Source organism: Centropristis striata, chromosome 19 (genome assembly GCF_030273125.1).
Source record: "Centropristis striata isolate RG_2023a ecotype Rhode Island chromosome 19, C.striata_1.0, whole genome shotgun sequence".
In the NCBI taxonomy this organism is placed as follows: domain Eukaryota; kingdom Metazoa; phylum Chordata; class Actinopteri; order Perciformes; family Serranidae; genus Centropristis; species Centropristis striata.
The window spans coordinates 26,416,233-26,442,250 of NC_081535.1; the positions used below are offsets into that span (position 1 = coordinate 26,416,233).

Below are 26,018 nucleotides of genomic sequence, written 5' to 3' on the forward strand. Positions count from 1 at the left end.
TTACCCATTTGGTAACACTTTATATTAGGGAACACATATTCAACATTAATTAGTTGCTTATTAGCATGCAAATAAGTAACATATTGGCTCTTGATTAGTCATTATTAAGTAGTTATTAATGCCTTATTCTGCATGGCCTTATTATACAACCAGTAACCATTAACTCAGAGTTTTCCCTCGATAACCTCAGAATTATTGCTTATTAGTAGTAAGTAAGGAAGTTGTTGTATATGAGTTATGATCTTAATATGCTTTACTTTGTATGGACTTTATAAGTCTCTACATATCGGTGAATGAAACCATGGAAACGGCAAATAGCCACCTTCTCCAGACATTTGACGTGGCTGGTGGCTCCTTCTGGATGAGGATTGGCAGATTGTAATGTCAATCATAACTCTACAAAGCGGGTCACTTTGCACCAATGTTATTCTTCCAGTGATTAGTGGTTATTAGCTCCTGGACGTGTTGGTCTTAGATCAGGTGCAATCAGGCACATTTTTGACATGTCTTGAAGCAGCAGAAAGCGATGGCGCAATTGGCCAACAAAAACCTGGTCTAAAGTCAATGGTGCAGTATTTTCCTGATATTTATACACCAGGCCAACGTTGGCTAGTTTGCAAACTTACGTGCTACTTTTTACTGGCTGCATAAAGTTCTAACTAAGCTAGTCAGGAAACTAGCTCACATTGGTTTGGTACTCAGATCACACACCTCATCAGACTGCAACCAGAAGACGTTAAAACTTGAGACTAAATGTCCCTTTGTCCATTGTGTCTTACTCATTTAAATATTAGGTCAGTCATGACTATGTTTATCCGGGGCCGCAGAGGAAAATAGATAGATGGATGACTATGTTTAGTTTATATAAGGTCCTAGGAAGACAGCTGCCCACTTAGCTTCAGTCACATGACCCTCATCTGATATGTCCCTGTAGTTTGAACCCCACCAGTCTTTCCTCTGTGCTGCATTAGCACACGTTCTGATGGGTGGAGCAACAGTTTGGGTGTGATCGTTGGACTTCTACAGTGGCTACATTTAGTTTGCTGCTACACTTCATGTACCTCTGAGCCCTTACCTGAATGAAAGCCCCTTTAAAACCCAAACAGCATGTTAGACTCAGCCAGTATTGTTCATGTTTCAGCCTGTAGAGGAGTCAGATGTCCAGCTGAATCAGAGGTGTGTGGTTCTGTTTTCCTGCAGTTTGCTGTGTGTCGTTGCTGTTTGTTTGAAGCCAACCAGAGAGCAAAACCAAACATTTCAGCTTCACATTTTCAGACTAAGAGCAAATATGGCATGAAAAGCTAAAGTCATACTCCAATTTTTAAGAAGAAGTGTGCTCTGATGAATTTTGGGCTGAAATTCCCCCAAACACTATTATTCCTGGTGTTATTGGGGAGATTTGTGGCTGCAGACTTTTAGATGTTGACATGTCTTTTCGCCCCACCGTCCTCCAGCTCCTCATCTGTCCTCCTGTGACTCGCTTCTTCTTCGGCCGTCGAGAGCCCTTCCATAAGCTGCTGATCCAGGGAGACTCAGCGGGCCGACTGTCCCTGTGGAGCATCCCAGACACCTCGCCGCTGCAGCCGCTGTCCACCGCTGCAGGTAAGGATCTCTAGAGCAGCTATTCTAAACCTTGGGGTCCCGACCCCAATTGGGGTTGCGAGATGACTTCTGGGGGTCACAACCTCATCTGATTATTATTTTGTAATTTTGATTTACTGGATCACCATTTTGAAACACCAAAAACACACACCAAAAAGAAAAAAACCTGCACTCAAAATTACAGAAAACATGAATAAAAAACACATTAAAAATGACAAAAAACCCCATAAAAACACACAGAACACACACATAAAAAACACAAATACACACAAAAAATAGCCCCAAATCACAAAAAAACAGTAAACACAAAAGATTGCATTAAAAATTTTGAAACGCACACTGTAAAATCTAAATTGGACATGGAAACTTCTGGAAAAGCCAAAACATCAGAGGGAAGCTGACAGCAGGGCTCCATGCTGCTTTGTTTCTACCTCATGAAGAAGTCATAATCCGGCGCTTTCGTGGACTCCAGAGGGTTAAATACCTACAAAACATGCAGTCAAATCGTGTTCATGTTCGCCACCTCACAGAATTATCTTTCTTCAAAAAGCTAGCTTTACAAAAATATTCCTGTTTATGCAAGAAAAGATCAGCAGAGGATGAGAATTAACTTTGTCAACAGTAATGGCCTTTAGTTATAGTTAAATATGAGAACCACAGATAATTATGTATATCATGTTCCACTATCAATACTTGTACTTTACTTGAGTATTTCCATTTTATGTAACTTTCAACTTCTACTCCACTACATTTTGAGGCAAATATTGTACTTAGTTACTTTTCAGGTCGAGATTTAACATTAAACCTGATCAGCTTAAATTGATTAGACATCTTTTTTAAATTAAACCTCATAACTGTATATTGAGTAGTTATAATGAGCCCTATATTGAGAAAATTAAAAAGATGATCAACACATATAACCTAATAATATATTTAGAACATATAGAACAATCTGAGTGGGTCCTTTCTGCATAACAAGTACTTTTATTTTTGATACTTTAAGTACACTTTGATGCTGATACTTTTGTACTTTTACTTCAGTAAGTTTTGAATGCAGGCCTTTGTTCGCAGTGGAGTAATTCCAATTTTCCACCACTGCTTAATACTAAACACAATTTTAAGTAACAATTGTTATTTTAGATGACCACTTGTTAGTGTGTGTTGAGTGTTGGTGGTGGTAAAACACAGAGGCTGAGTGCCATCTAGTGGACAAAATGCATCATGTTTTTTTTTTTTTTTTTTTTTTTACAGGGCTCATCACATGAATATTTTCCTTTTAAGGAACTTGCCTCCAATGCAAATGAACAAAACTCTCACAATATGCATTATAGAATGACAATGTGTATTTTATTTATTCAATTTCTTTCTTTTTTTAAACTTTTTTTTTTTATGTCTGTGTTTCTCCCAGGAAATTGTAGAAGCGATAAGCTACCAGATCTTGATGTATCTCACATCATGATACATCTATTTAGTAGATGACCATATCAATAATATTCATATGCCTTAACCCTTATGCCCTCCTCAAATTTACTACCCTGTTGTGAACCCTCATGGCCAAAAAAGGCCACGCACACTAAAACTGCTATTAAATCACCATACATCAATATTTTTTTCAGATTTTTTTTCCATAAATCTCTGAAACAACTTCAGACTTGTTGAAAACTACCAAACATTAAATCATTTTCAGAATTTTTTACTCTTTATATGTCAGTTTATTTGAATTTTTCCATAATTTCTGGCACTACATAAAAAATACTAATGCAATCAAATCAATTTTGTTGCTAATCTTTGACATATCCAAGACTCTAATCACCACCAAAAGCCCAGCTCCCTACAATTTATTATATGGAAAATAATTCATTTTTTGTGTTTTTTTTGGAAGAAATTATGGAAAACTTCAAATATATAAACTGGCATATAAAGGGTTAAATTCTGAAAATGATTTAATGTTTGGTAGTTTTGAACAAGTCTGAAGTTGTTTCAGAGATTTATGGAAAAAAATGTAATGTATGGTGATTTAATAGCAGTTGTTGTGTGCGTGGCCTTTTTTGGCCATGAGGGTCACGAGAGGCTAGTAAATGCACCAATGGAGTATAAAAGACATGTAAGGGTTAATGACAATGAATTTCAAAAATTATACTAAAAAGAAAAGTTCACTGAGTGGTTTGGAGCAAGGCATCACTAGCCCAGCTGCCTGTCTAATGCCATATTCCCACATGCAGTCCATCCCTGAAATGTTAAGGAATATTTCCTAAATGGGGTCACGTGTGAATGGGAGCAGGGGTAGATATTTAAAGAAATCTGTACTGTATCAATTTCCCACCGGAAGGTGTTTCAGGGAATGCCTGTATGGCTGTGTTGTGAATGAAAGCAGTAACATTACAGGGACAAGCACACAAAGGGTTACTTCCGTCTGATGAAAGAAGCTCTCACATGGAGCATGTGAACCAGTCGCAAGACTTTGCTGATGATGCATTTAGAACCGCAACCTGTTTCCGTTTTAGCATTTACGAAAATGCTTTTGCTCAATAAAAGTTCTTTTTGTCTGCAAACAAGCTTCTTTTTTCAAGAATGGCTGGAAACTGGACAGATTCAGAAATAAGAGACCTCCTAACAGTCAGCACAGAGGGTGAAATTGATGCCATGGCATATGTAAAAAGCACAAGTGTGAATAGGGAAAATCACTAACTAGGTTACGTAGGCTCCTTTTGAGCTTTAAGTTTAGTTTTTTATTAAATTTAATCTGCATAAAAGTCTTCTGACTGTACCTGTGCCTCTCTCTGTCTCTGTGCAGAGCTGCAGGTGTCGTCCACCATCAGTCTCCAGGAGGCGTTTGATAAGCTGACCCCCGTGTCTGCAGGGATCATCGACCAGCTCAGTGCTCTGCCTGGAAAAGACGGACCCATTAAGGTTGGATCACAGACAATGTAACACACACACAAATGTATGTTTTTTTTGTCCTTGACCAAAATGACATCTTTTTAGTCTTTGTTTAGTTTAAAGTTCAAAAGCCATACATGCGAAGTCGTCAGAGGAACATTGTTTTCTATCTGTACAGTTACTGCCAGATTTTCATCAATGTCATAAAATGAGCAATAAGTAAAATATTTAAGGGTTTAGTAGGACTAAAATTCCCCTAAACATGTATAATAATAATACACTTCATATATATAGCGTTTTTCTAGACACTCAAAGACGCTTAACAGGCAATGGGGTGGACAGGACAGGAAGACAGGGATGGAAGAATTGGCCATCAACCCGTCCGTACATATACATTAACATATATACAATAAACTTTGGATGGAGAAGCAGCGAACGAACCTCTACGGCCTAGGAGGGCCTCCTCTAGGCCCTCCTAGGCCCCCGGACAGCAGCAGACAGTCAACAGGTGTCTGTGGGAGGTTGAGGGGGGGTCTGAGAGTCTGAGTTCTGACAGCTCTGCCCATCGTATCAATCATCACGGGCAGCCTTATGGGGCTTTGGACAGCTGTCACCGTATCTCGATAATAAACCAGAGCAATGCCTAGGCCAATCAGCAAAAGCCCTGTTATCAAGGTTCCGAATAGATAGAGATCTTCTATGTCCTCTACGGAGAGAGCAGCCAGGGACAAGATAGTGTCAATTGTGTTGAGACACCAGTTGATCAAATCCAGGATTTTTTAGTTTTGAGAGCAGTGTAGAGAGAGTCTTCCAAAGTGTAAGACAGAAGACAAGGAAGATGAGCTATTCTTGTTAGAAGCCGCAACCATTTTTTTGTAAAATCGAAAGTCCTCTGGTTGCGGACGAAAGTCCTCTGGTTGCGTTGCACTGAGAGAAGTGAAAGTATATCCTGGCAAAATATACAGAAATTCACTAAAAAACCTATACTGACTGGGGCAGTAGGTTAGTAAGTTAGTAAGTTTTTCAGCTGGGGCGGTCTGAATCTCTCTGAATATTTGCTGTGATCAGCCTAAAATCTGCATTCCTTTCTGAATTCTGAGAATTCATCTCTGTGAGGGCAAGTGAGCAATTAAGTGGCCATCTAGGGTTGGTAACAACCCCCAGGTGTGAGCAATTTTGCACTTCAATTGGAAATTCCAACCATTCACAGCTCTGGCAGAGGGCGGTCTACGCTTGACACAATCAGCCTTAATGCAAGAACAGCCGCGTTCAATTCCAATCACAGTATAATAACAGGGGCGTCTGCTAAATCGGCAGCGTCCTTGGGTAAGACGGACGAGGCTAAGACGAGCAAGTTTACCTGTGCAAGTTCACCGAGCAAAGGGAACCAGTCCTATTCCCTCCCAGTCTTACAATATGTGCCACTCCATTCCTGTTGTTGTCTCCGGTCCATGCAGAAAACTGGCCAAAAGGTGCAGAAACCTATCTAACCTTCGGCCTCTCAAACAGTCCTCACACACTGTTACTTCCTTTTCCATGGGCCTGTGGAACTGCCAATTCGCAGTAAACAAAAGCGATTTTTATCACGGCTTACACAAACCACCTTTCTCTTCAGCTCCTTGCTCTCACTGAGACCTGGATCAAACCTGAGAACACAGCCACCCCTACTGCTCTCTCCACTAATTACACCCTCTCCCACACCCCCTGTCCTTCTGGGCGAGGAGGTGGGACTGGCCTGCTAATCTCCAATAAATGGAAATTCACTCCTCTGCTACATTCCATCAGATATGACACTTTCGAATACCATGCCATAACAGTAACTGCTCCTGTTAAAGCCTATGTTGTGGTCATTTACCGTCCACCAGGCCAGCTGGGTGGCTTCACAGATGAGCTAGATACCCTGCTCTCTTCCATACCTGATCATGACTGTCCGTTGCTTGTCCTGGGCGACATGAACATCCACTTCGACAGTCCAGACTCTAATAACTTCATGACGTTAATTCATTCATTTGACCTCCAGCTGGTCCAAAATCCTCCTACTCACAAAGCTGGCAAGAACCTTGACTTAATTCTCATCCGTAACTGTGCCACAGATGCATTGGTGGTAACGCCTCTCCACCTGTCAGATCACTTTTTTATCCAGTTTAATGTCACTCTACCAGAGCAACCCTCTGCTCCTGCACCAATGGTTACGTTCCGCCGTAACCTCCGGAACTAATCCCCAGCCCACTTCTCCTCTATTGTTGCCTCTGCCCTACCTCCACTCAGCACATTCTCCTCTCTGAAGGCTAATGATGCCACTGACTCACTCTGCTCTACTCTGAACTTGTGTCTGAACAGGCTATGTCCTTTATCTACAAGGCCTGCTCGACCCAACCCATCCCACCCATGGTTGACTGATACACTCCGATCACAGCGTACCAAGCTCAGAGCTGCTGAAAGAAAATGGCTCAAATCCAAACTTCCCGACGATCTCATAAACTATCAGACACTATTGTCCTCATTCTCAGGCAGCATCACCGATGCAAAGACTGCTTTTTGTGTCACTGACACCCGGAAACTCTTTTCCACCTTCAAATCACTACTCAACCCTCCGCCTCCTCCTCCTCCTACCTGCCTCACCGCAGACACATTTGCATCCTTCTTTACAAGCAAAGTTGCAGCAATTAGCAGCCAATTCTCTGACCCCCACCCGACTCCTAATACTGTGACATGTAGAAGTCCTACTACATGTCCTTCTGTATCTCAGCTGGGCGGCACTGAATCAGTTGCTAGCACATCATTTTCTGGCTTTACACCCCTCTCCGAGAGTGAGGTATCCAAACTGTTGACATGTAGCCGTCCTACTACATGCTCGTTGGACCCTATACCAACAAACCTTCTTCAGTCCATTAGCCCAACCATCACGCCAGCTGTCACACATGTGATTAACGCCTCACTGTCCTCCGGCACTTTTCCCACCGCATTCAAAGCAGCTCGGGTAACACCTCTTCTCAAGAAACCCTCTCTCAACCCTGCTGAAGTCGAGAACTATCGTCCTGTCTCACTTCTTCCATTCTTATCCAAAACTATTGAACGGGCGGTCGCTAAGCAACTTTCAGAATTCCTCCTACAGAACAATCTTCTTGATCCAAATCAATCTGGTTTCAAAAGCGGTCACTCAACTGAAACTGCTCTGTTGTCTGTGACAGAAGCCTTAAAAGAAGCAAGAACAGCATCAAAGTCCTCAGTTCTCATTCTGCTTGACTTGTCAGCTGCATTTGACACAGTTAACCATCGCATCCTCCTCTCTACTCTCTCTAAAATGGGCATCTCTGGCTTGGCTCTGTCCTGGTTTGATTCCTACCTCAAAGGACGCTCATTCAGTGTATCCTGGCATGGACAGTTGTCTACTTTGTCTTGCCTCACCACAGGGGTTCCCCAGGGCTCAGTGCTGGGACCCCTGCTATTCGCTATCTACACCACCTCTCTGGGTGAGGTTATCCGCTCACATGGCTTTTCCTATCACTGCTATGCAGATGACACTCAGCTCCATCTGTCATTTCCTCCTGATGACCCATCGGTCTCTGCACGGGTCTCTGACTGCCTCTCTGACATAGCCACTTGGATGAAGGCACATCACCTCCAGCTGAACCTCTCAAAAACTGAACTGCTGGTCCTCCCTGCCAAACCTACAGTACACCACAACATCAACATCAAGATTGACTCCCTGTGTCTTTCACCCACCAAGGTGGTGCGAAACTTAGGGGTGATGATTGATGACCAACTCACCTTTTCCAGTCATGTCGCCTCAGTTACCCGGTCATGCCGCTTTGCACTTTACAACATCAGAAAAATCAGACCTTACCTAACTCAACATGCCACTCAACTCCTGACACAGGCTGTTGTCATCTCAAAACTTGACTACTGTAATGCCCTCCTGACAGGCCTGCCAGCCTGCTCAGTAAAACCGCTTCAGATGATCCAGAACGCGGCGGCGCGCCTGGTCTACAACCAGCCAAAAAGGTCACATGTCACTCCGCTGCTCATTGAGCTCCACTGGCTACCTGTTGCAGCCCGCATCAAATTCAAATCTCTAATGCTGGCCTACAAAGTTGTCTCTGGTACTGCTCCTACCAACCTGAACGCCCTGATTCAGACATATGCTACCTCAGGACCGTTGTGCTCTTCCCCCCGAACGGCGCCTGGCTCTGCCCCCCGTTGGTCCAAGGCAATCCAGACTCTTTGCACTTCTTGTTCCCCGCTGGTGGAACACACTACCAGTTCCTACCAGAGCAGGGGCGTCCCCCTCTACCTTTAAAAAAACTCCTGAAGACCCAGCTCTTCAGAGAGCATCTTCTCTCCTAGACCACATGATAAGTCTACTCCTCAAAGAATTGTCAATAGCACTAATAGCTCTTATTGCACTATACCTTGATTGTTTGCTTTTACTCTTCCTGTAAGTCGCTTTGGATAAAAGCGTCTGCTAAATGACTAAATGTAAATGTAAATGTAAAAATCTGCTTTTATATCACTTATGTGATATTATTTTTAGACATATATTAGATGTATTAAGGAAAATCAGGTTGTAGCTTGCAGTCTACTTGACCTAAGTCAAAAAGTTCTCCTCATTTAGACTTTTTTCTCAAAGTGCATAATTAATCCTATCGGGCCCTAATCCTCCTCCGTGGTCTTCTCATGACTGTAACTGTGTCTGTTTCCTTCCCTCAGGTGACAGCCAGCGTGTACATCCCCTCTCAGGGCCGCCTGGTGTGCGGGAGAGAAGATGGAAGCATCATCCTGGTTCCTGCCACTCAGACCGCTATCGTCCAGCTGCTGCAGGGGGAGCACATGCTCAGGAGAGGTGAGAGAGTCACGGACACCAGGAGGCAGACTTATTGTTGTCACAATAGCTTGCTGGGTAAAGGGCAAAAAAAAACACATTTGAAATGTGAACTTGTCAGTCCATCTCAGATGATCTCTGGCCCAGAGAAATCAGTGGCTTTCTTGGACATTGTTGTTATATTGCTTTCTTTTTGTTGTTGTTGCAAATGTGGTTGTATATAGATCAGAACCATAAGCACAAGTATTTAGGAATTTATTGATTGTGATTCAACTGAGGCTTGTATACCAAATTATACTATATTCTAGTTGAAGTATTCCAGTATTATATTATCATTTTATCACATAGATAAATTAATAAGGATCTCCACATCAGTCCCATCATCCATCCTCAGTATCTCATAGATCATCAACGATTTTATCCTGATACTTGAGTCACAATACGATATTATTGTGATTTTAAGCATTTTGCGATATGGTGAGTATTGCAAAACAATATATTGCGATATAACTGTTTAACTGCATTTTGTGTCCACAAAATTAAATTAAATCAATAATTGTTTTGTCAAATAAGAGAAAATTCTCATTCTGTTCATCTCACTTCAGTCTTTTTATTTCTCCACAATGAGTCAAATCCACAGACTGACCAACAAAGTATTCAGTCAAACTGAACTGATATCAAACATGTATGGACGACAACAACTGCAGCATTTTATCAAACGTCCAAAAAAATGTAAGCTTCACTGCTCTGAATTTTTTTAAATGAATTAAAAAAAAAAAACGCCGAACTTTGCAGCGTTAATATCATCTAGTTTCAAATGACACCTAGCCTGGGTATACCCAGACTGCCTTGCGCGCTCGAATTTGATTTCGAACCTCCAGGCGGTCTGGCAACTAGGCGATTATCTTAGCCCTGTTTTAGGGATCCAATCACAGAGCGGGGAGGGACGGTGAGACGATGACGCGTACTACTCGGCACTTGGAAGCTTTCCGGATCCAACATGGCTGCTGCAGACGCGAAACTCTCTTTAGCTGTAGATGGTGTTTTAAATAGTTTAGAGCGAAAGTTGAAAGGCGAAAGGTCTCTCGGCAGCTCCGCTGTCCCCCGGCTGGTAGCCAGATCACCGGTAGCGGGGCTATTAGCGCCGCACGGGCGGTTTCTGCGGCTCGTTGCGCCGAGCCGGTGAGACCGCCGGTCACCGCCGGTGATCTCGCTCCGAATCGGGGGACAGCGGAGCCCCCAGAGACCCGCAGCAGCTTGTTTATTGCCCATAAAATCAGTGGATGTGTGTGGCTGAATGACATGAGGGGGAATAAAGCGTGAAAATAAATAATCTTGCAGAAAGCGAGAACTGGAGAAGCAAAGCAGCAGCAACACTCTCTCACAGACACACACACAACAAACATCCATTTCTGTTGCTCTACTACGTCATCTGGTATAACTGATCTGATTGGCTAAGAGCTACCTACGACGCTTTGATAGACATTCTAAGCGTCCAATAAACGGCTCCGGAGGATCGTAAACCACACCTCCTCTACGGAGAAAAGCATTGAAGGTGTCCAGACCTAATCTCCAATGAGATTTGGTCTGGTGTTAGCCAGGCTATATGACACCAGTATCTCCAGTATATTCCTAAAAGTGAGCCAGCTACGACCTACGGAAAAACAAAAAACGGCAATAATACTGACGCAAAATAAATGCTAAATATCGATACTTGGTGGCCATGAATCGATATAATATTGCCATTCAAAATATTGCGATACTATGCCTTATCTATTTTCCCCCCACCGCTACATAATAACAATTACAGTAATCTATATAATCGTCTATATAATTATGTGATGTTAAACTAAACATAAAATGCACTAATTTACTAACTTATGTTCTAATCACTGTTGGAAGTCTGGTGAAGTAGTATAAAGAGCGACAAAGTCCGCAATGGGACCATAGACTGTATAAAGAATGTACAATGGGTCCCATATGATACCAGTATCTCCAGTATATTCCTAAAACAGCCTCCCGAAAAATAAACGGTGAAAATACTGATGGCCAGCTGCCGGCCGTGAATTGATATAATATTGCCACGCAAAATATTATTAGTAGGGCCGGGACTTGATTAAAAAAAATAATCTAGTTAATTAGAGGCTTTGTAATTAATTAATCGCATTTTAATCACATATAAATATTTGACCTGAGAAAAGTGAGAAGTAATTTTTTTCACATGGATTTGTAGTATACCATTGAATAATGACTGAATACATTAGCTTAAGCAACAAAAATATTGTTTTTTTTTGTTCAAGTCCAACAGACCAGTGCAATATTTGCCATTAAGTGTAGCAATAGCATATTGAGAAATATAGTACATTTCAGAAATTCAGGTAGCCTATAGGTAGGTAGACCTTCTGTAAACTATAATACTTTGGTTTTAAGGTCATAACCTCGATGCTTCCATCCGTTGGTTTTTTGTAACAAAATGTCCCATCATCCACGGGGCCAACCAAAGCGTCTCATCAGCTTCTTCCTTCATGTTCACTGTGGTTTGTTGTTGTCTGAACTCATGAACGCTAGTTGGTGCTCCAGTATAATCGGTCCGCCTGAAACTCATCCAGTGAGAAACGTTCCGTGGTGCAAAAATAAGTGTGATTAAAATGCGTCAATTTTTTTAACCCGTTCATTTTTGTGTAATTAATTCATCTTAATTAACGCGTTAAAGTCCTGGCCCTAATTATTAGATTAGATACTATGCTGTATTGATTTTCCCCCCCACCTTTAGTATCTTATGTCATTGTCTCCATCCGTCCCACAGGCTGGCCGCCCCATCGTACCCTGCGAGGTCATCGTAACAAGGTGACATGCGTCCTGTATCCGTACCAGATCTCTCCCCGCTACGACCAGCGCTCCCTGGTGTCCGGAGGAGTGGACTTCTCTGTCATCGTCTGGGACATTTTCACCGGAGAGATGAAGCACATTTTCTGTGTCCACGGAGGAGAGATCACCCAGCTCATCGTCCCACCTGAGAACTGCAGCGTAAGTACTCTGACATTAAGCTTTATGTTTGTTTCTTTGCTTTGTCTATGTACTAGACATTCTCCTTTTCAGTCTAGAGTTTGTTTTGTTTCAATGCTGTTTGTCTGAATGTACTAAAGGGGAGTGATGCATGATGCCGCTGACATTAGTTTAAATGTTAAGGTGCTGATGTCATTGTCAGAGAGAGCTTCTAATGACACAAGCCGTTGCCCATTAAACCAAATGAAAACATCATGTTGTTTCACTGACATTAAGATCAAATGGTCCGAATTGTGTTGTTGCCATGCAACTGTCAGATGCTGTTGTGTTATTGGAGCTGGACTAGTATGACCTATCACACAGCTGCTTTAATTAAAGAATTTTGTGTCTGTTCACTCTAACTGGGGATTTCCACCAGGTGTGGAACGGCAGCGGCGTGGTTTTGCTCCGTACTCTGCCCAGCGTCAATCCCCACCGGGCGCGGAACGGCAGCATAGCGAACGGGTGATAATCCTGAACGTACGGGAGACCGCGAGATCCCGTGATAGACTGTGTGTATAAAGTAAACAACAACAACAACAAACAACTTACTTTGCTTCTTGGACGTGGAAGATCTGTTGATCTGACCATCGATCCTTATAAAAAGAATGTGTTATGTGATAAATGATTGTATGCTGTTCCACAACAATCAGTCTCTCCTCCTTCGATCCTCTGAGACCCTTTGTTTGATTGATTGGTTGATTGATTGATTGATTGCTGATCTGGTGCCCCGGTCAAGATGTAATGTTGATGTGAAGTAGTTTTAGGCTGCATGAACTGCGTATTGTTTTTTATTTTGAAAGGGTGCGGAAGTGTATTACGTTGAATCTGTGTCGGATTTCCTGTCTGGTGCAATCTGCTCTGTTGAGCTTGACGCGGTTTAGCAACGGCTCGAGGAGAAAATAGAAATGCTACAGATATAAAGCGCTGCAGAGCAGAGAGCCGCGGCTGGGACGCTGCTGAGACGTTACGCAGCGCGCCGGTGGAAACGGTCTCATTGATGATGCTGCAAACAGCTGCTCTATGGATCCACAGTTGTTGTTGTCTGTAAGAGCAAACACACATTCATGAAGATTAACTTTTAGTGTGTTGACAAACACCCTTGTGCAAACAACTTTTTACATTTTTTTTCTAAGCAGAACGTGATTTTTTTCTTTACAAAAACATGTATTTTGTGTTTTATTTTTACTTTCAAGACTTTAACAATTACAAATGTGATGTAACACAGTGGAAAACAAGCACCTGTAGGAACTTTTTGAAACGTGTCTACATCTCTTTTTAATTTAGAATACACTATACACACAATACAAGTCCTCCTCCTTTTCATGTGCCCTAAAGTCTCTGAGTTGGACTGTACTGAGTGCACACAGTTTGTCACTAGAGAGGTGTTTTCACGTTTCTCTACTGGGGGGGGAGATGTCTGTGATTACATGATTACTACAAGCGGCCTACAAAAAGCAGTAAAAGTAAACTGAAACCCTTCCTAAAACACGTCCTCAGGTCCAGGTCTCTGGATGATTCTTGTTCCCTGCTGTGTTTCCTCTGCAGACTCGGGTGCAGCACTGCGTCTGCTCGGTGGCCAGCGACCACTCGGTCGGCCTGCTCAGCCTCAGGGAGAGGAAGTGCATCATGCTGGCGTCGCGACACCTCTTCCCCATCCAGGTCATCAAGTGGCGTCCTGCAGATGACTACCTGGTGGTCGGATGCTCTGACGGCTCCGTCTACGTCTGGCAGATGGATACAGGTGAGAACACTTTGACCTTATCTGAAACTGCTTTGGAGCTGGGTAAACGCTGAGCCATTAGCATGAGTTAATCCTCTGGAGTCCATGAAAGCACCAGCGGATTACTTCTTCATGATGTCACGACGTAAAAATGAAGCAACGTGGAGCCCTGTTGTCAACTTCCCTCAAAAGTTCTGGCTTGCTAGTTTTGTTTGATGATGATAGACCAAGTACAACCGGAAATAAGGTCAATTATATTAAGTCTAAAAATATAGAATAGCAGGAAGCCTCATTTTACCTCTTTTACATAATATTTTCAACCTGTGTTCACATTTGCAACATTTAAAATTCTTCACAGAGCATGATTGTGTTTTGAAAGTAAAAAAACCCTTTCTTTTTGGGCTAAAATGTTAATCCAGTAAGTCAAAATGAATAAATAATTATTAGGTCATATAGCTGAGGTTATGCTGAAAAAACTGATACCAAGATGGCATGGTAAACGTTTCTTAAGTGGAAAAATTATTTAAATTTGTATTTAAAAAATGGAGAAAATAACCCAAAACTCCAAAGAGTTAAAGTGCATCCTTTCTCCTAAACGTCCTGAATGCTGCTCTGTACTTATGACACAACATTGATATTAATCAATTCGTATAACTTTTTCTATTAAAAAAAATTAATATGTTTAACCATTCTTTCCTTGCGCTGCCTTAACTTTCAGTATACAACACTTGTCCCAAGGGGCAAAAATGACCTTCACTGAACCCCTGAAATAAAGCAGCAACCCCAAATCTATTTTGCATAAAGAAACATCCTGTCATTCATCACAAATTTACGGAATATCTTTTTTTCCTCTTCACAGTGCAGAAAGACTTGTTTTTATTGCAACACCCTTGTCATAATTGCTTTCTTTACTAAAGTATTTGTTTATTTTAGTATTGGTTTACTGGAGGTCCTGTCGTCTGCAGCACCTTTTATAACCTCTGGCTGCATTCCCCATCAGTAAACAATGCTTTCAACAAATCTCTCCCATCTTGTTTGTTTGTTTTAGTGTGTGTGTTTGTGTGTATGTGTATGTGTATTCAAAATTTGTACATGTGTGTGTGTCAAGATTTGTGTGTGTGTGTGTGTGTGTGTCAAAATTTGTACGTGTGTGTGTATGTCAAGATTTGTGTGTGTGTGTGTGTGTGTGTGTGTGTGTCAAGATTTGTACTCGTGTGTGTGTGTGTCAAGATTTGTGTGTGTGTGTGTGTGTCAAGATTTGTGTGTGTGTGTCAAGATTTGTGTGTGTATGTCAAGATTTGTACTCGTGTGTGTGTGTGTGTGTGTGTGTGTGTGTTTGTGTAGATTTGTACGTGTGTGTGTGTTGAGATTTGTCCGTGTGTGTGTGTCGAGATTTGTACGTGTGTGTGTCAAAATTTGTATGTATGTGTGTGTGTCAAGATTTATGTTTGTGTGTGTGTCAAGATTTGCATCTTGTTGGTGAACAGCTTTATAGAAATATGGACAAAGGCATTATTCAACTTTTTCTCATGTTGGGGTCATTCTTTGAAAAGCCATTAAATTCCAAGTTTAAAAAAGATCATTAAGGGAGTTTTCTATGCTGTTAAACATAATGACAAATGTCATCTCTCTTCTGAGTCCTCAATCCTCTCTTTACTGTACTCTGCAGCAAACATGCATGTGGCACAGCACACAGGTAACATTAGCTAGAGTGATGGCTAGCTACTGGAAATGACCGTGTGTGTGTGCGTGTGCGTGTGCGTGTGCGTGCGTGTGTGCGTGTGTGTGTGTGTGTGTGTCCTGAATGAGCTGTAGTGCTGGGAGATTGCAGGGTAGCTAAGTGTGAAATTAAGGAAGGTGTGTGTGTACTCAGGCGTTGGACATGTAATAGGGCCATGGCTCACAGGCCCTTCATCTCTCTCTCTCTCTCTCACACACACACACACACACACACACACACACACACAGGTATAATGGTACCACTTCTTCTCTCACTCAATACCTGAGCCAATACTGATGTCAGCTCTGTCAGCTAATGATGTCTCTCTCTCTTGCTGTAAAGGTAGAGAGGTGGAGAGGTAGAGAACTGTTGCAGTCAGAGATGGAGAAGACTATCTGTGACCTGAATCATATTCAGAGACAATAGATGATACCGGGCAGCGAGGCAAACGGAGAGGGAGATGGCGTGAGATAGAGAGAGATTGGAAGATTGATATAAATAAGAGAATGCAAGGACAAGAGGAGACGGATTGATAGAAACAGAGACAGAGTGTGACAGGAATGGAGAGAAAGAGAGAGAGAGCGTACAGGCAGAAATGGGCTGAGATAAAACTAGTCTGCTTACTCTGGTATACTACATGGTCAAAATTATGTAGACATTTTGCATGTGATTGAACAAATGTGAAACGTGAGCATGAATCTGCTGGTGTAACAGATCCACTGCAGCCTCAAGAACATTAGTGAGATTCAGGGTTGCAAAGGGGTGGAACATTTTCAGTTAATTTCCAGAAACTTTCTCTGGGAAGTTAAGCTGGGAGTTTGGGGAATATTGAAAAATGTGAATTATGGAAATGTATGTGAATTTATGTGAAATTTATGGTAATTAACTGGGAATTGGGAGTAACTTAAAAAATGTATCATATCCAAACTATAAATATAGTCCTATGACCTTTCACCTAGCACCACCGTCAGGTTAGAATGGATATTTTGGGCAAAATATCATACTACTACACAGATTCAGTTTGGGGAGCAAAAACTGTTGAATCCTATTCATTCTGCCTGTATATACAACCTAAATTGTTTATATTGCTATGTTGATATAGTCTTTTTCAGCACAACCTCACCTATATGATCTGATAATTAGTTTTTCACTTCGAGTTACCGGATTAACATTTTGAACCGCATAAATCACAGCAAAAAAAAATCAGATTTTGGCAATGTTTTTTTTTTCTTTTCAAAGCACAACCATGCTCAATGGAGAATTTTAAATGTTGCAAATGTGAACAAAGGTGGTAAATACAACATATAAGGAGTAAAGTAAGGATGACATCTAGTTCTATATTTTTATACTAAATATATTTGACTTTATCTCTGGTTTCACTTGGCCTATCATCATCAAACAAAAACTGGCATGGAGTTTCAAGCCAATACTTTAACGGGAATTTGACAGCAGGGCTTCGTTTTTTTAATTCATATTGTGACGTCATGAAAAAGTCATGTAATTTGATGACGCCAGTGTGATCTATGACTCCAGAGCAGACCTGGGCATTGGGCGGCCCGCGGGCTACATCCGGCCCGTTGGCTGTCCTTGTCCGGCCCGCATGAGGTAACCCAGAAATTAGAAACCAATATAACCGCAGTGCTTTTATTTGGAAAAAAATAGCAAACATTAGCATTAGCATTAGCACTAGAGCTAACAAGCACTTTTACGATAGTTAAGACAACAAATATAGCCACTATATATGACAGAAGAAAATAAACTTTAACAAACCTTGTGTCCGGTCAGCCAGCCAATATAGAAGCCTTTTGATACTTTATATCAACTTTATTTGAATTACTACGCACTCGTTATTATTTACCGTTCGTTTTTTTCATTTAACCGTTCCACCGGTTATTTCCTGTCACTACCTTTCAAAATTAAAGCACTCGTTTCACGCTGGACAGCACCTTTTCAAAATAAAAGCATCACAACATTGTAAAACACCTAGAAAATGTACAAACATGAAAAACAAGCTATATAATACCTTGCTGAAGGTCATTTACAGTTGTGTTTAAAATAAATGGAATAGTGATATAGTGATTTTAGTATTTACTGCTTTTTAATGGTATATTTGATTTACTCCACATTAACAGTCTTATCATAACATGTATTCCTATCAGTAGCAGCTCAAAACCAGATAATTTACTGTATTTTATAAAGCAATTACATTAATATTGAGCAGAATTTAGTTCAGAGTTTTGGTCTGGCCCCTGCAACCTTCGTGGTATTGGTCATGTGGCCCCTTAGGAAAATTAATTGCCCACCCCTGCTCCAGAGGGTTAATCTGGAAAAGACATCTTAATATATTTCTGACCAAATCTGTTTACTTATTTGTGTTTTCAGGAGCCTTGGACCGCTGTGTGATGGGCATAACTGCAGTAGAAATCCTGAACGCCTGCGATGAGCTGGCTCCAGCCACTGTGGACGCTCTGAGCCACTCCGCTGTGAACCTGAAGCAGGCGATGACTCGCCGCAGCCTGGCGGCGCTGAAGAACATGGCCCAGCACAAGCTGCAGACGCTGGCCACCAACCTGCTGGCTGCAGACAACGCTGACAAGGTACAGACAAAAGACTTCCACCACACACTACAGCAGGTATTGTTTGATCAGTGACTGCAGCTTCCAGACAAATAATCTAGTTGTCAATCAACAAAAACATTAATAATTGTAGTTAAAGTTCTGCTAGATTTGCACCCTGTTGGTGTACAGCTTCCATAGAAATATGAACAAAGGCAATATTCAACTTTTTCTCATGTTGGGGTCACTCTTTGAAAAGTCATTAAATTCCAAGTTGAAAAAAGATCATTAAGGGAGTTTTCTATGCTGTTAAACATAATGACTGGTCATTTTTGACCCCCAAGACAACACAAGGGTTAAATCTCATCTCTCTACTGAGCCCTCGATCTTAATCTAATTTAATTGTAATTTACCAAGCAGACACACCAAACATCCTCAAATTGATCTATTGCTTATGTGTTTTTTTTATGATTGAACATTTAGTTTCAGAAAAAACAAGCATTTTGAAGATTGGTTTGATACAACTGAACTAAAAATGTAGGTATGAAAAGGCCCAAAGAGTCTAAAGCCATGCCGTCGGCTCTGTAGGAGGGTTTTTAGTTACAGCTAACATCAACATGCTGCATTGTTTACCATGTTCACTATGTTAGCTTAGCATGTTAGCACACCTCACCTGTTTGGTTCAGTTTTAACAAACTCTGAACTGTGTTTGTTTGGGCTGATGTGAAAGCTGTCAGTTGCAATTTAAGAACTCAAAAGGTTTTTTAATTTTTAAAAAGATATTTTTCGGGCATTTCATAGCTTTTTATTGACAGTAGAGATATTAAGAGTTAAAGGGGGAGACAGAGGGAAAGGGCTCCGAGCCGGACTCGAACCCGGACCGCCCGCTTACGAGGACTGGGCCTCTGTGGTATGCGCTCTACCATGTGTGCCACTGGGAACGCCCCATGAACTCGAAAGGTTTGACCGTAGAAGTTTCTGTTAGAGTTCTCCAGGTGATCCAGTGTGGTCACTGGGTCTGTCTGTTCTTACTATCATGACCGAATACTGCAGAATGTAGTTCGATCTTGTTTTATAGCCATAATAATTATCAAACTTAGAGAAAACAAAACAAACGAATGACATAAGCAAGAACTACGGCTTCAGTTTTCCGATTGTATTTCTGTCTCTTTCTCCTTGTGTCTTTTTCTTTTTCTGTGTCATTTATCAAACGCACAACACCTTTACTCACACACACACACACACACAGCGGCTGGTCAGCTGGGTCAGACAGCTGGCTAAAGTCACAGACCAATTAAAACTCTGTTGTAGATGAACCAAAGGTCAACACTTCAGCCAGTGTGTGTGTATGTGTGTTTGTGTGTGTGTGGGAGACACCACTGGTGTCTCCCAGGGAAGGATGAACTATCTTAAATGTCAAAACGGTAAGAACTGCAGTGTTCCTTATCTTGGAGTGGAGGACTTGCCAGAGTCTAGTGTTAGTAGTTTAAAGGACTAATCCGCCCAAATTTAAAGACGTGAATCACTCATTAACCCCTTTTTCAAAACTGTGTTTGTGAAAGTTCATATTCTAACGGGAGGTGACATGAATGTGCATTTTTCATGAAGCATGTGTGCTCGAGCTCCATCATGATTTCATCAGCTGAGAATGATCTTTTTGGAACATGCAACTAATGTCACCGCAACTTGGTTACCAATCAGCAGGTACTAAAATGTACAGGGACAACACCGCAAAAAAGGGGTGTTTACAAACACTAAATCTGAGGGAAATGATCTTGCTGCATGGACAGATAATTTTACTTGACAAGATTTCTTAAATTAAGATTATTAAATCTAGAAATAAGCATGTTGAACTCAACTCAACTCAGCTTTATTTGTAAAGCACTTTAAAACAACCACAGCCGCAATAAAGTGCTGTACATAAACAAACAGAACAAGAGACAATAAAATAAATAAAACAGGAATAAACACTAAAATAAATAGATTCATTGCTTTAAAAAAAAAAAAAACCAGCAATTTAAAAAACCATAAATAAAAGCAAACCATAAAACACTAAAAACAGGAGCAGAGTCTCATGCGTGGTTAAAAGCCAAGGAATAAAAATAGGTTTTAAGATGACTTTTAAAAATGGACAGTGAGGAGGCTTGTCTGATGTGTAAAGGCAGCTCATTCCATAGTTTGGGGGCTGCAACAGAAAAAGATCTGTCCCCTCTGAGCTTCCGTTTAGACCTATGTACCTCCAGGAGCAGCAGATCAGCTGACCTGAGGCACCGAGCAGGAGCGTAGGGGTGGAGGAGCTCAGAGAGGTACAGTGGGGCGAGACCATTTAAAGATTTAAAAACAAATAAAAGAATCTTAAAATGGACTCTAAAATGCACAGGCAGCCAGTGGAGGGAGGCCACTTAAAATAAGAAATTAACTCTTAAAACAAGATTAATTAACTTAAACTGGCTCAAGCAGAGTGACCTGCAAATTATTTGATTCTTTCCAAGATAAAAAATATTTAGATTTACAAGTGTTGTTGTTGTTTTGAGAGTTAAGAGAGAACGCTACTAAATGAATAAAGTGGAAACTATAGGGCTGGGTGATATGGACCAAAAGTCATATCCCAATATATTTAGGCTGAATATCGATGTACGATATATATCCAAATATTTGTATTGCAAAGTGAGAGCAAATGTTCAGTCAAAGTCAAATATGACATGTCACAAATAGTTCTATTGAAACATGAGTACCTTTTTTTTTTTTAACTCAAAGCTCCATAAAGTGCACATTTGAATATGAAATATGTCTTAAATAAAAATAGGCTATGAAATAAAATATGTATCTTTTGTTTATCTTTTTTATGTATCTTTTTCAGAAATAAATATATTTGTATGAGAAAAGAATAACGAACATTACAAAGGAACTAAATATGACAAACCCTAGTAAGGGCAGCATTTATATATACAAAGAAAAAAAAAGAACTAAATTAATATATGTGATATGGTCTTATTCCATATCACATTTAAAAATATATTGATATATTTTTTATATCGATATATCGCCCAGCCCTAGCTGTGAAAGATTTTTTATGTTATTTTTTTTCTAGAAACATCCTTCTGAGTACCTTTGCACAATTGTATCAGTGCAAAATTGGTGGACAATCCCCATTGAAAAGTTAAAAAAATCACTATATCGGCTGCTGTATCTGTAATTGGTGATTTTTTTCTCCCCTCTGAAATAATAATAATAATTATTTATTATTATGTTATGTTATCGGCCTCATAAATCCCATATCTGCCTGTCTCTAAGCGGTTGTCGGGGGAAAAACAAAGGACACACGCAGACAGACAGACAGAGACTTTCCGTTTTAGTTGGGTGATGAACATCAGCTGGTACATTTGGTCTATTCTTAGTTTTATGTACGAGTAAGCCATAATGCGTTCATTCCATTTATATCATATTTCATCCATAATGTGCGCTTGTGCACTTGAAAGGCAGCCACACAAATCCATGCTGGCCCACTTCCCGTCACGATGACAGTCAGCCGTATGGAATAATTTCAGCCACAGTGTAAATAAATCACACAAAGCAACAGTTCTGCTCTGAGGAGCACCTCGTCAGTGTCGACCCCTCAGAGGATCAGAGGTTCACTTGTCAGACTCGGATGATCTGATCTGCCCTGACGGAGTTAACCCCGCCCACCTGAGCCTCCCAGCACAGAAAACAAACGCTCTGAATAATTTAGTGCCTGAACAGCGTTTAGTTCAGCTGCTGGTACAGTTTGACTTTTATAGTTTGACTTGGAATCCATTTAGCCCCGTATTCCCGTCTCCGCTTCTACCTTTCTGTCCTTTTTCTTCTCTTCCATTGCACCGGATAACCTTTGTGTTGTTGTTTTTTCCCCTCTGTGTTGGTTTTATTGGAGGTGTCTCCCGGGTTTTTCCTGCCATAACTGCACATAATCACAGCTCCTTTCTGAACACACAACAGCTGCAATCTTTTCTCCCTGCACTTTCAGAAATACATCACTGTTGCTCTCATTTTCTGCCTCCCACCTCTGTGTCATTTCTCTCTCATATCTACTCAAATCATGGGTCAAAACCACCCACTTTCCCCACTGTGTGTGAGAGTGTGTGTGTGTGTACTCCCCTGCTGTGTGTAATGACAGATAATGACTGTGAAATGTCAGACTATCAACCCAAACATTACACCCAGCCGGCTCCCAGCTGTTATCTGTGTGCGCCTACAGCTGATGTTTGTTGTTGTTGTTGTTCACATTTCAGTTTGTGCGAGGAAGTCGATGTGTGACTTTGAGTTTGTCCTCTGGCCGATCTGCTGAACCTGCTCATCTGGGAATGTGTTTGTCTCACAGGAAAAAAAAAAAAATAGAGCTGAAATAACAAGTTAATCGATAGAAAATGAATAGGCCACAATTTAATTCACTAAAAAGTCAAACATTTTAACGATAAAATATGAGGATTTGCTCATTTTCTGTTGTAAAACTGAATATCTATCTGTGTTTTGGACCGCTGAAAGTGCTCATGGAGCTTAAAGGCACTATAGATTAATTGGAAAAAGTGACAGATTCATCAAGAATGAAAGTTATTAGGTGTCGACCTGAAGAGGACCTCATACTGTTCAGATTCACAAAGAGACGGCACACATAGTAAAATTCTGTTTTATACAGAAAATGCAGCTTAATTTGAAGATTAATGGCTAAAAAAGGCAGACAATGTAAACAGAGCTGAAATGCATCCCAGTGTAGATAAAAAATGTATGGTAAAAGTACCTAAAACCAGTATTTTAGATTTGCAATATTAACTTAAACTTAACTTAAATATTTCATGAAAAATCCTCACATAATTATTGTAAAGGAGAATAAGGGTTGATCTGTTAAATTCAAGGCATCATATTTTGACAGTCTTCTTGTAAATTCTGTGGTGGACTCTGTTAACACATCCATGTACTCTTATTTTGAAAGTGAAATGTGTTTGCTTTTATTTTGAAGGTGGCTCAAACATGTCTTGGCGTAACGCTTAGTAAATATAAGCACCGGGAAAACAAGTGGAGGCTGATTTACTGTCAGTGCTTTGTTCTCTTCTAGTAGCATAGTTGTGGGCCAACGCTACTAAATGAATAAAGTGGAAACTAGGGCTGGGCGATATGGACGAAACTCATATCCCGATATATTTAGGCTGAATATATATTCCAATAATTTTATTGGAAAGTGAGAGCAAATGTTCAGTCAAAGCCAAATATGACATGTCACAAGTAGTTTTATTGAAACTGTTTATTTAAGTGAACATAAATACTGTATAACAACAGGAGTAGCTTCTTTTTTTTTTTAAAGTCAAAGCTCCATAAAGTGCACATTTAAATAAAAAATATATCTTAAAGAAAAATAGCCTATGAAATAAAATAGGCCAATCTTTTTCATAAATAAATATATTTATATGAGAAAAGAATAACAAACATTACAAAAGAACTAAGTAGGACAAATCCCAGTAAGGGCAGCATTTATAATAAAGGAAAAATGACATCACATAAATACCCCTCTAACCTCAGGACTTATTTTGTACAGACAGTTATTACACGGACAGGCTGGCAATAGACTTTTAGTCATTGTTGAACCAGTTTTCCTCGATACAGCAGTTTGGTTTCAGTTTACTTTCAACATTTTTTTATAATATGACTTTCTTGGAGTTTCCTTTACTATACCTGCCTAAAAAAAGAGGCCTACAGCCTAAACTCACCTTTGATTAGAGAACCTTGCACTGGTACACCTGACCTCCTGAGTCTTAAAGGGATACTTCAGATTTTTTGAGGTGGAGTTGTGTAAGGTGCTTATCTACAGTCAGAGTAGATGAGGGTCTGTGTGTTCCCAGTTTGGAGAACCAGACACACAATCCAGGCAGGAAACTAATGAGTGTATAGTTGCAGACGGGGACTGCAACAACATATTTTAACCATTTAAACAAAAAAAATACAGTTGAGTTCTACGGTTGAGGTAAAGTAGTCCCAAATAAACGACTGTGGATAGCAGCAAAAATCAGTGGGCATATTGTTAATATAGCGTACACATAAACAGATGATGGTTAGGTGGTTAAAATATGTTTTGTTTCAGTCCTGTCTGCAGCCATACATTCATTAGTTTCCCATAGACCCATAAACTAGATTTTACAGAAGGCAACAGTCTTGAACAACAGATCATTAAAACAATTAAAATCATCATCACCATTAACATTTCTAAATTATAAAAAAATACTAATTTTAATTTGATTTTTTTATTTTTAACAAAAAACTGTATGATCCCGATCATCGAAGCTTAGATTTTTCTTTTCTTTCATTCTTTGATGAAATCCCAAAGTACTGATGTGTTTTGCATGCGGCTCCACCAGATGACCATTATTCCAAGTTAAAGATGGAGTGTGTAGATAAGTGTTTCTGCAGAAAGAATTTTATTCATGTTTGTGCATCCGATTTCTCTAAATAGTATGTGTGTCTGTGTGTGTGTGTGTGTGACTCACTGGGATCTGTGGGTGTGTGTGTGTGTGTGACTGTGTTCATTGGACCCCAGTGGTGTTTGCCAGAAGGGCCCTGCAGGACGATGACCTTTAGACCTACTGCCCAGGAGCTATAGGTGTGTGTGTGTGTGTGTCAGGATTTGTTAGTGTGTGTGTGTTCGTGTGTGTGTTTGTGTGTTTGTTTGTGTGTGTGTCAAGATTTGTATGAGTGTGTGTGTGTGTGTGTGTCAAGATTTGTACATGTGTGTTTGTTTGTGTGTGTGTCAAGATTTGTATGAGTGTGTGTGACAAGATGTGTGTGTGTGTGTGTGTGTGTGTGTCAAGATTTTTATGAGTGTGTGTGTGTGTGTGTGTGTCAAGATTTGTACGTGTGTCAAGATTTGTGCGTGTGTGGGTGTGTGTCAAGATTTGTATGAGTGTGTGTGTCAAGATTTGTTTTCGTGTGTGTGTGTGTGTGTGTGTGTGTGTGTGTAGATTTGTACGTGTGTGTGTGTGTGTGTGTGTGTGTGTGTGTGTCAAGATTTGTACGTGTGTGTATAGATAAGAAACTGAATTGTAATGTCAGTTTTTTTCAAAAACAGGATCAGTCTGTGTGTTTCTATTGCTCCCCATTGTACAAAGAAGACGATAAGGGACATTATTTTAAAGTTGAGTAATTATTAGGTAAAAAAATTCAGAATCATCAAAATCAAACAGTCAGTTATAGCTTCTGTATGTGTGTGGGTTTATAGACACAGCAATAACATCAGGTCACATAACCTACCAGCAGCATGCATGTTGTTATTGTCTGTGTAATGTGGCTGATGGCCTTTAGATGGCAGTGTGCATCCACCAAAACAACCCACACACACACACACACACACACACACACACACACACACATACACTGCAGACACACACAGATACAGGACTGAGGCACACATACCATGGCTTTTCCCAGGTAAAAATCCAAGACATGTAACAAAACAGACTTTGTTCACTGAGGCCAGTACATGGCGGTCATATTGTGCTATATGTGCCATAGTGCAGATGTGCAGTAATAGTGGAAGAGATTTGGAATGAGCGTTCATGCAAACAAACGATTTTCTTCACACAAAGCGACACAGAGGAGCGGCATCAGGGCTTTGACAAGAAAGTCTACCCTGAGGGCTTGTGTGTGTGT

At 40.6% G+C, this 26,018-nt stretch overlaps 1 protein-coding gene across 3 annotated transcripts in view; it reads left to right on the forward strand.

Moving 5' to 3' along the window:
• Positions 1-26,018, forward strand: part of LOC131992044 (WD repeat-containing protein 7) — a 162,745-nt gene that overhangs the window by 22,143 nt on the left and 114,584 nt on the right. For all 3 annotated transcript variants that reach the window (XM_059357387.1, XM_059357388.1, XM_059357389.1), the window contains exons 10-15: positions 1,455-1,602; positions 4,397-4,512; positions 9,193-9,325; positions 12,111-12,331; positions 13,898-14,093; positions 18,175-18,389. In XM_059357387.1, the coding sequence (XP_059213370.1) occupies positions 1,455-1,602; positions 4,397-4,512; positions 9,193-9,325; positions 12,111-12,331; positions 13,898-14,093; positions 18,175-18,389 (1,029 nt within the window). The remainder of the gene's footprint in view (positions 1-1,454; positions 1,603-4,396; positions 4,513-9,192; positions 9,326-12,110; positions 12,332-13,897; positions 14,094-18,174; positions 18,390-26,018) is intronic.